The 11,886-nt window shown below is 37.6% G+C and overlaps 1 protein-coding gene across 2 annotated transcripts in view; it reads left to right on the top strand.

The window, feature by feature from the left end:
• Positions 1–760: 760 nt before the first annotated feature.
• syde1 (synapse defective Rho GTPase homolog 1) overlaps positions 761–11,886 on the top strand; it is a 28,838-nt gene continuing 17,712 nt past the window's right edge. The window contains exon 1 of one of the 2 annotated variants that reach the window (XM_083556457.1): positions 761–1,072. In XM_083556457.1, the coding sequence (XP_083412583.1) occupies positions 988–1,072 (85 nt within the window). In that variant the 5' untranslated portion in view covers positions 761–987. The remainder of the gene's footprint in view (positions 1,073–11,886) is intronic. The other variant, XM_083556456.1, reaches the window with a different exon arrangement.

Here is an 11,886-nt window from a genome sequence, read left to right as displayed (position 1 = left end):
TGCGCAGGTTCAAGCTGCACTTCTGTGGCCCTTGATCAAGGCTCTTTTGTTAACTGAGCTCTGTTCATTTGTAAGTCGCTCTGGGTACAGGTGTCTGCCAAATGCCGTAAATGTAAGCAGGAAAATTGGGCAAGCATAAGGATTTGATGGGCAAATTGTGATGGCTAGATGAGTGGGTGAGAGCATCTCCAAAACTGTAGATTGTGTGGGGTGTTCCTGGTCTGCAGTGGTCAGTATCTATCAAGGAACCAAGTAAAAGGAACAGTTAACAGGGTCAGGACCAAGGCTCACTGATGTACATGGGGAGCAAAGGCTGGACCGTGCGGTCCGATCCAACAGATCTACTGTAGCTCAAATGAATTGCTGTCGACAGGTCAGGACTGTCTTGGCAGCAAAAGGAGGACTAACACAATATCAGGCAGGTGGTCATAATGTTTGATCGATGCATATAAATGTATGCTGGATCGGTGCATGTAGAGACATATGGTATGTATAAATATGGACTATGAGATAGGTACCCTGTAGATGTAGTGTATATATAGAAGAGATAGAATATATAGAAAATAATCAGGGAATAAATGAAGCTTGCACTGATTTATCATTTTGAGTTGAGTTACATTTTAATTAGTTAATTAGTGTGCAATAGTTAAATTAGTAATTAAATCATATAATAGCTGTAGTAGTAAGAATAATATAAAATACACGGTTTTGTGTAGGCCATGTTTCAACTTCGTGAGAACTTCATTTCCCAGGAACACTGGGGTTTTTATCCCGATTCAAATGGAGGCGAGGCCAAAAAAAAAAAAAAAAAGTTTGGGAAAGAATCCGTGGAATTCATTTCCTGTGGAAGTCCGTGGAAGTTGCGTAGCGATGCGGGCGCTGTATCTCAGGATGAGAAGTAACTGAGCAGCTTTTATTTGTGCATTATTATTATTTTTTATTTGTATTATTGTCATCATCATTTCAGAGCGGAATAAACCTCCGGGAATGGCTGAACCTTTACTGAAGCGGACTTTGTCCAAACTCCGGGGTAAAGACAGATCCCGTCGCAAAACGGACCCCCGACTTAACGGTACCTTCACATTTTAACACTAAAATCCGTCATTATGATCATGTTTACCATCTAGTTTGCTTGTTGTTTGGGTAGAGCCTGGAGAAATCCTGCAGTCACATACGCCTGAAACAGGCTGGATGTTTGCTTTTGTGAATATAAACTCATGTAAGGATGCTGGAGAAAGTTGGGTTTTGATCCTGATTGGAATGAGATGCATGAACTTTCTGAGCAACACTGGGTTTCTTCTCAGTAGTGAGGTGTAGTGGATTTGTTTGGTTGACAGACAGTTCTAGAACTTCAGAAATTCTGATTTGTTAAACTTCTTGATGATCTCCGATCTTCTGATCACAGCCTGGCTGAAGAGTGTGTCTGGTCTCCTTCTGCATGTCAATTTGCATTTCATGCATCTGATTTTCCAATCTTTGACATAATTCTGACCAGTTTAGTTGTAAAATAAATATATATATATATATATATATATATATATATATATATATATATATATATATATATATATATATATATATAAGAAAATGTATTGTAATATAAGAAAATTGACAGAAATATTTTTAATAGGAACATATAAGTCCAGAGTGTGTTCAATGGTGTTAAAAAAAAAAATATACAACCAAATATAGGATAAAGTAGATAATGAGTTGATCTGGACTGAAAGGTGAAATAGTAAACCATGGATTCATAATCTGATTTTGAGCAATTTGGTCAGAGTTGTTTCTGCGTTTGCTCTGGGTTATTGACCCCACAGTGTGTGTGTACACTGCCTGGTGATCCTGGAGAGTTCAGCTATGAGCCTCTATGCATGCACAGTCAGCCTCGTTCATTGTGGTGCTTCTGTGTTGCTTGGCTCAAACTGGTCATGATTTGCACGATAATATTTTGAGGTCTGGGTTTTCCATAACCACATGATGTGACTGCTCAGAAAACAATCATGTTGTGGTTTTTAGGATGTGTAGGTCCTTGAGACAAGAGAGTGGGTGTAGAAACCTTGGTGTAGAGTAGCATGAAGGAGGGAGTTGAATAAAGTGTTTGTTAGAGCAGTATCGTCACCAAACTTCCCCGGACCCCTGACACACACAAAACCATTGTTGAACTGTATTGATGTGTCAGGTGAGCTTACGCCATATGGTGATCCAGCTGTAGGAAAAAAGGTTGGCTTGATAACCTGCAATTAACTCCTACACTGACACTAAACTTACCTCTTCAGGAGTAAATTTATCTGGTCTGATGTCACTGTGGATCTATTTGTTTTAACACTCGCTTATTTGGTGGTGTTTCTATTTCAGCTCAATAACTGTGTCACAAGCTTTCTTCTGGAAGAGCTAAATTTGATCAGTGAATTAGAAACTCAATGATATAATACCTCAACCGGGGTCAATTAGCATTGCAGTGTAGCCTCTACAGATGATAGATAATCTGTTGTAATGATCTTACAGGACTGTGTTTGCGATGTACTGAGCAAATGTGAATTAAAACGTCACCATTATTAACCCTTTTAACCCCTGATAAAGGAATTGATTGCAAATAAATGTTTAAAATGATGACTAAAAAAAAGGGATATTTGAATTCAGGCCGTGTTTCTGGTCAATCAGGCATTCCCACAAGGCACTAGTCAATTAAATACAGTATTTGGGATGCACAATATATATTATACTTATATAATTTACATATTTATATAATTTTTACTCGCCTGGCAGGCACAATAGCATGATCAGAAAGACTGTTTGCCCAAAGCGAGGCTCAGCCATTGCAGTCAAGTTTTGCTGGCCTTCAAATGTGGGACTCTTGACAGCATAATTACTTATAGTGGGGGATTTCTCATGTGAATTTCCATCTTGAATGAATGAGTATATATATATATATATATATATATATATATATATATATATATATATATACAGTGAGGAAAATAAGTATTTGAACACCCTGCTATTTTGCATGTTCTCCCACTTAGAAATCATGGAGGGGTCTAAAATTGTCATCGTAGGTGCATGTCCACTGTGAGAGACATAATCTAAAAAAAAAAATCCAGAAATCACAATATATGATTTTATAAATATTTATTTGTATGATACAGCTGCAAATAAGTATTTGAACACCTGTCTATCAGCTAGAATTCTGACCCTCAAAGACCTGTTAGTCTGCCTTTAAAATGTCCACCTCCACTACATTTATTATCCTAAATTAGATGCACCTGTTTGAGGTCGTTAGCTGCATAAAGACACCTGTCCACCCCATACAATCAGTAAGAATCCAACTACTAACATGGCCAAGACCAAAGAGCTGTCCAAAGACACTAGTGACAAAATTGTACACCTCCACAAGACTGGAAAGGGCTACGGGGAAATTGCCAAGCAGCTTGGTGAAAAAAGGTCCACTGTTGGAGCAATCATTAGAAAATGGAAGAAGCTAAACATCACTGACAATCACCCTCGGACTGGGGCTCCATGCAAGATCTCACCTCGTGGGGTCTCAATGATCCTAAGGAAGGTGAGAAATCAGCCCAGAACTACACGGGAGGAGCTGGTCAATGACCTGAAAAGAGCTGGGACCACCGTTTACAAGGTTACTGTTGGTAATACAGTAAGAGGTCATGGTTTGAAATCAGAAGGTTCCCCTGCTTAAACCAGCACATGTCCAGGCACGTCTTAAGTTTGTCAATGACCATTTGAATCATCCAGAGGCGTCATGGGAGAAAGTCATGTGGTCAGATGAGACCAAAATAGAACTTTTGGGTCATAATTCCACTAAACGTGTTTGGAGGAAGAAGAATGATGAGTACCATCCCAAGAACACCATCCCTACTGTAAAGCATGGGGGTGGTAGCATCATGCTTTGGGGGTGTTTTTCTGCACATGGGACAGGGCGACTGCACTGTATTAAGGAGAGGATGAACGGGGCCATGTATTGGGAGATTTGGGGGAACAACCTCCTTCCCTCAGTTAGAGCATTGAAGATGGGTCTAGGCTGGGTCTTCCAACATGACAATGACCCGAAGCACACAGCCAGGATAACCAAGGAGTGGCTCTGTAAGAAGCATATCAAGGTTCTGGCGTGGCCTAGCCAGTCTCCAGACCTAAACCCAATAGAGAATCTTTGGAGGGAGCTCAAACTCCGTGTTTCTCAGCAACAGGCCAGAAACCTGACTGATCTAGAGAAGATCTGTCTGGAGGAGTGGGCCAAAATCCCTCCTGCAGTGTGTGCAAACCTGGTGAAAAACTACAGGACGTTTGACCTCTGTAATTGCAAACAAAGGCTACTGTACCAAATATTAACATTGACTTTCTCAGGTGTTCAAATACTTATTTGCAGCTGTATCATACAAATAAATAGTTAAAAAATCATATATTGTGATTTCTGGATTTTTTTTTTCAGATTATGTCCCTCACAGTGGACATGCACCTACGATGACAATTTCAGACCCCTCCATGATTTCTAAGTGGGAGAACTTGCAAAATAGCAGGGTGTTCAAATACTTATTTTCCTCACTGTATATATATATATATATATATATATATATATATATATATATATATATATATATACTTGTTTAATTCTGTTCAGCCAACAAGATAAGCATTATTTAAACGTCTATAACTTGTGATATGAGTTAAAAGGTTAGACTGATATGATGGGGAAATATTGACACATGACTTGCTGATAGTTTGTGAGTCAAATTAAGTAGATTATCTCTCTCTCTCTCTCTCTCTCTCTCTCTCTCTCTCTCTCTCTCTCTCTCTCTCTCACTTGTGATGTCTAAAATAGGGAAAGTAGTTTGCTGGCTGTTCTACATTAGTGTGTAATGCCACCATGCCACTTTGGTTCCTAGTGTGACTGTGTGCTAGAGTGTTTGTCGTCATTTCTGATGACACGGCGTGAGGTATGTGGCGAGAGAGGTTTTGTGTGTGCATATGTGTGTGTCAGAGAGAGAGAGAGAGAGAGAAAGAGAGAGAGAGAGAGAGAATGTGTGATAGAGTGTGCTCTGGGTTTTGGTGCAATATATATGAGAGAGGAACAAGAGATTGGAAATTCCAATGATGCCTTAGAGTTCAGGCTTGTAGTTATGATTAATATATGTTTAATCTTACATGCCAGAGTGTGTGAGAGAGGGAAGAGAGAGAGAGAGAGAGAGAGAGAGAGAGAGAGAGAGAGAGAGAGAGAGAGAGAGAGAGAGAGAGAGAGAGAGAGATGGAGAAAAAGAAAAATGAGAGAGAGAGGGGTTGAGTTTAAGTAAGAAGGGAAAGAACTAAGCTGCCCAGCTGCATGGTCATGGCTGTTATGGAGTTATCTTCCTAAAAGCTGGCCTCCTAAAAGCTTTCCTGAGTGTGTGTGCGTGTGCGTGTGTGCGTGCGTGCGTGCGTGCGTGCGTGCGTGCGCGCGTGCGTGTGTGTGTGTGCACTCTCTAATGACTGTCAATAGACCTCTTTATCTTAAGCATCTGTGAGCCACGTGAGAGTGAAGAAACAGGACTCGTTCTGTTCGCTCTCTTTCCAGCTCGTTTTATTATATTTGTTTGTGCCTTTTCCTCACCGATGATTTTTTTCCCCCTCTCTTTCCTTTTATCCTTCTTTAATATTTAGATTTTAACCATTTTCGACATCATGGTCCTAAAAAATTTCTAAAGTTTCTGAATTTGTTCTTATCTATTGCCCTGTGTTTGTTTCAATATATTGTTTTCAGTAGCTTCCCCTTAAATTCCCTGATGCATTCAAAAGCCTCAACATTTCAGCAATTAAATTATGCCTTCTCCTCCCTATGAAGGGAACATCATGGGCTAATTGCTAGTCATTTGGGATTCACCTATGCACATTTCCAGGAAGATCCAATTTTGACTTTAATCGTGATACTTTTTTTTTTTTTTTATAAGTGTTTAAAGTGCTGTTGATCTAAGATAGCTTTTTGTTGATGCGTGACTCTAATGCAAGTAAGATCATGAATAGAGTCTGTTTGCAGCACACACACCCAATTGTTGTTTATTAGTAACAACTCCAACTCCTAAAACATCATAAATATTACATAGAAGATTGTTTTTCAAATGTCTCAATAATTAAACAAGCTGCCATTTATAGGAATTGCACCATTAGATTCAGAATCTGAGATCTGTTTAATCAGTTAAAAGTAAGGTTGATTATTGCACATAATTTTTATTATTATTATTTTTTAAGTATTGAAGTACTGATTTGGAAACATCACTGTTTATAATCTAACACATTTAAATGTTGTAAGTCTCCAACTAGGAAAAAATAAAATGCACTTCAACTCAGAAGTTTTTTTTCAGGATTCCAGGACTAGAGTTTTGAAAACATGTCAAATCAACACAACAGCTCACAGCATCAGGAGTAAAGATAGTAGCACATTGTTCATTTACTAGGTTATACTGTATATTTTTAAAATTAGCTTTACCTCAGTCAGCATACAAACATAATTTGCTTCTGAAATTCTTAACCTGATTATACAGTTTACAGTCTTTTGGAGGTTCCTCACTCATCACAGTTAGCTGCTTAGCCTGTTAATAATAAAATAAAAGTAATAAAAGATGAAAACCAAGGTGTCCATGGATTTTTTTAAATGTAATTTGCAGCTTCATGGAGTTTGGGTTTGGACCTTAATCATGCTAGTAATGTAATGATTAATTATTCAATGCCACCCACATGATTGTGTATGGTTCCTCTCAAGGTTTCTTCCTCATACCACCTCAGGGAGTTTTTTCCTGCTACTGCTGTCACCACTGAATTACTCATTATATGGTTTGATTTATACATTTGAAGTTATATTTGTATAAGTCTGTAAAGCTGGTCTATATTGTATAGACCAGTGTTAAAAAATATAATAATATTAAATAAATCAAAAGGTCTATACAATTGAATTGAAATTTATTATTATTATTTTTTTAATTAACTCACAAATTCAATGAGGCATGAAATTCTAAATAGATTTTTTTGTTGAATCCCTAATTTTGGGAGCAAAGTAAAAGACAATTTAACTTTTTTTTGTTAATTTTCAAACGTAGGCGTGTGCATGAATAAACAATCAATGCCATTATTCAAAAAGTAAAAAAAAAAATGTGAGTTGTCTTAAAACATGGCATCTAATGTAATAGTAAAGAACTTGTAATGGCAAAAAAAAAGTAGGAAAAATGTTGCATAATTGTGGAACGACAAAAGGAACAGGCTTTTTTTTTTTTTTTTTTATATTATAGAATAGAAGAATAGCCGTTATTTGTCACATGTACGTTACAGCACAGTGAAATTTTTTCTTTGCATATTCCAGTTTGCTTGGAAGTACATGGTCAGCCATTATACGGCACCCCTGGAGCACAGAGGGTTAAGGGTCTTGCTCCAGGGCCCAAGAGTGGAGCTTGGGTATAAAGAGGCTTGAACCCCCAACCTTCTGATCAGTAACCCAGTGCCTTAACCACTGAACTATCCAACTTTTTCTTCCAAATGTATAAACTAGTTTCTTAATCTCAGTTATTGAACATCGCAATTATAGATTATCTATCATTAAATAAAAAACTGTACAGGATGTCTTTGGAGGCAGTAGCATAAAAGGTCTGTTGAGTTGAATTAGGAGATCCAAACCTGTTCAAACAGGACAATGCCCCTTTGCACAATGCCAGCTCCATGAAGTTATGGTTTACTTGGTTTGCAGTAGAAGATTTTAAATGGGCTGCTATGGAGCTCTGACCTCAACTTTACTGAACAACTTTGGAATGAATTGGAACACTGACTACCCCAGGCCCCCTCACCTCACCTACATGAGTGCCTGACTTTACTAACACCCTGTGGCTGAATGAACACAAATCTCCACAAGCACACTCATAAAGCTAGTGGAACATCTTCCCAGAAGAGTGGAAGTTATTGTAACAGAAAATGGGATGTTAATGTGGAATGTGAAGCTGTAGCAAACATGTTAAACACCATTCGGATGAAATGGAATGCTGACTGCATCCTAAGATTCTTCACCTCACTTACATTCGCATACTCCAAAATCTAGAGGCACATCTTTCCTTTAAACCTGGAGAATATTTTAATGGCAAAATAAGGACTAAAATATGAAATTGGATGTTTAGAAAGCACAAACAATACTTGGTCAGGTGTCCACAAACTTTTGTCCAATAGTGTAATTCTCATATAGTGTCATAATCTAGAATACTGTAGACATGTTTGAGACACTGCTTTGGAAATCTTGCTGGATCTTCAGCCTAATGAAACCTAATGAATGACTTTATTCACTATGAAACCAGGCTTCCTCCAGTTCTGCATCCTGTCACTGTGATGATGATGATTAGCCTATTTATATTCTCAATCCCCTGTTCTTTTTTTACCTCTTCCTCTTCCTGGACTTCCTGACAGCAACCTTTGCTGAACTCTTCATGTTGTTCTATGACCCATGAAGAAGACACAGTATTACAAATACTAAAAAAAAAATTTACACACATTACTGTACATAATTATAATAGGGCAGAGGGATTATTTGACAGTGTGTAATTAGAGAGAATATGCTTACAAATGTGTCGTACAGATGTGTGTGTGCATGTGTTTTGCCTGTAGTGGTAAAAACAAAAAGAGACACGGAGAATCCGTCTGTCAGCATTTAACTAGTAAATGATGAGCCTAATCTGTTCTAAGTGTCTTATTTACTGTCTGCTCTGCAGCTTGATAACACAACTCCTCCAAATAAACAAGGCAAGACAGTTCAAAGTGGGACATGCAGATGTTTACAGTGAAGTTTCCCCCACTGTGTGTGTGTGAGAGATGTGAGGATGCATGAACATTTAAATCTCTATCTGATCTGCAGAGATACAGTAAGAGAGACATTTATATTTATGGGATATTGTAGACTCCCTTATCCAGCGCAACTTTATACATTACATTATATCTCATGCATACAACTGAGCAGGAATTGGGGTTAAGGGCCTTATTCAGGAGCCCAAGAATGGTGACTTGGTGTGCAGAACTCATGACCTTCAAATCTAAAGACCAATGCCTTAACCACTAAGCTAACACCTCCAGACACAGTGAGGGAGACGGAGAGGGAGACAGTGAGGGAGACAGTGAGGGAGACATTGAGTAGATAAACACTTTGGTGACAGTCACACTGGGACACTTGAAATCTAGACTACTGTCAATATCTCTGTCAAATCCATATTTTATATATATATATATAATTAGGGCTAAAACAATTCTTTGAGTAACTTGAGTAATTAGAATACAAAAAAATTATTTTGCCTCAATGCTTTGCTTAGTCCAGTATCTCCCAACTAAATTCTGGAGTGCTCTGGACAGTGAACACAGAAGACGATGCAGAATGATAAATGTAGGAATGGGGAGAAAACCACAATGGCCGAGGAGAAAATTCATATGGAAGCCCATTTCCGCCACATAAAAAAAAAGTTTGCCTAGTTTTCTCGTAATTCCGATCCAATTGTGCAGCGTCACCCCCTCTGTAGTGCAAGGAAGCTTTACACATTGAAAGTAAAATAAGCTACAATCATTATCAGTATATCAGTATCGCACGGTATTAAACTAAGCCTCCGATCCCTGGAGAGAACTTTGTCTAATAACCAGCTCTGGAGGAGACAGAACAAGCTGAAGAAGCAGATAAGCCTCGCTCATACACTAACAGCTTCAAACTTTAGGCCCACAACATGGTTATCGTTGAATGCACCAGAAATGTTGGATGTTTACAAGAAAAAGTCAGAATTGCTAGAAAGAAAACGTCTGAATTACAAGAAATAAACTCAGAATTAGGCAAATATATATATATATATATATATATATATATATATATATATATATATATATATATATATATATATATATATATATATATATATATATATATACATTATTTGTGGCAAAAATGGGCTTGCATTGATTCAGGCCACAGAAAACGATGGAAATTTCAAAAGTTCAAACTAAAACCTGAAGCAAACATCTGAATCGGAAATTTTTTTTATTTATATATTTGCATTTTAATGTAATATGGCAATAAAATGCACTAAATGGGTTTAGTTTTCACAAATATTATTGTGTGCAATTTCAGCAATAAAATGTAAATTTTTCTAAAAAAAAAAAAAAAAAAAAAAAAAAAGGGGAAATATTTTTTATTATACTTATATATTTATATTTGATAATTTTATTTACAAAGGATTAAGTATAAAAGAATGAAGGGGATAGAAGGATAGTAGTGGAGGAAAACGAGCAGTGTGTGTGTGAGGTGTGGAAGTGCATGAGAGAGGATGGCTGGATTGCAGGTGAATGATCTAGCAAAAGAGAGGGTAAGAGTCAGAGAAAAGGGATCAAGAGAGAATGAGTCACTGAAAAAGAAGGGATGAAGTAATAGACAGTTAGTGAGTGAAGAAAAAGATCATGAGTGGAATAAAGCTTGTGATGAATAAAGTGAGCAGCAGAATGAAAGTGGGAAAAGTTTGCAACAAAAGACTGAAACTGAGGCATAGTTTTCACTAATGACTTATAGGGAAATTCTTGCTATTTTACAGACATGCACGCACACACACACACAAACATACACACACACACACACACACACACACACACACACACACACACACACACACACACACACAGTCTTTCCAGAGCATTGCATTATGGGTGAAGTCATGGGTACTGTGGGGAAGGAGACCACAGTTTACTCTGCTCTGATTTCAGAGAGACGTATTTAGCTGTTATCCGCTGCAGATATAAGGCAGTAATTGATGATATGTTGTACCATATATATTTTATTAAACACACAAAACATTGCATCATAAGAGTTCTAAATATTGTCCTGTTCAGGAGCTACTGACTCGCTGCAGTCATGTGATCGATAAGTGTTTTATTGACCTACAGTAGCTGAGCTAATGCAATCTGTTAGGGAGTTTATATTGCATTTAAATGGAAATCTTCGCTTATGACATGAAAAAACAAACCGATACAATTATTTATGTGGGTAAATGTACTTGATACAGTTGATAGGCAAATAATAATCACTAATTAATAAACTAATGGTTGACACGAAACATTGGAAAGACAGAAATTTCCAGAATAGTTGGTCGGTTTTCCCTCTTTTTATACAGATACGGTGCTAGTGTCTGTGCCTGATCTGGAAGCATTTTGCAGCTGGTAAATCCTGTCAGTTCCGAAACACAACAGTGGCTTAAGGCGTTGTTTTGTCCAAGCTGCTCTTTTGTTAACAACAAATGGTTTTATTACAGCCATTAAAAAGGCTTGAACATTGCAGAGTGGTTTATTGGTAAGTGTTAAAAAATTATTCATGGAGCTAAGTCCAGTGCAAAATACGTGAAATTTTATCTGAGCAGGCAACAAAATCTCTCTCTTGCTTGCTTTCTTAATTCTTAATTAAGGTCCAATGACAAAAGTAAAAATCGTTATAACTTAAAAACTGTCTGGTTTCAACAGAACTATGTACAGAACATGGTGTTTATTTATAAAGACAAAAATACTGTGATGCACAGGATGTCTTTTGGTGCGGTAGCATTAACTTTTCCCTTCACTTGAACTTAAAGACCCAGACAATACCCCTGTGCACAAAGCCAGCTTTATGAAGATATGGTTTTAATTGGAGTAGAAGTGAAAGATCTTGAGTGGCCTGCTATAGATCTCTGATCTAAACCCTGTTAAACACCTTTGGGATGAATGTGAATGCCGACTGCACCCTAGGTCTGTCTGCTTACCTCACCTACATCAGTACCTGACTTTACTGACACCCTTGTTGTTGAATGAGCACAAATCTCCACAAGCTCACACAAAAATCTAGTCGAACATCTCCCCAGAAGAGTGGAGGTCATTATA

This window comes from Silurus aristotelis, assembly GCF_946808225.1.
Source record: "Silurus aristotelis genome assembly, chromosome: 12".
Lineage (NCBI taxonomy): Eukaryota > Metazoa > Chordata > Actinopteri > Siluriformes > Siluridae > Silurus > Silurus aristotelis.
This window is presented reverse-complemented; position numbering and strand designations above follow the sequence as displayed.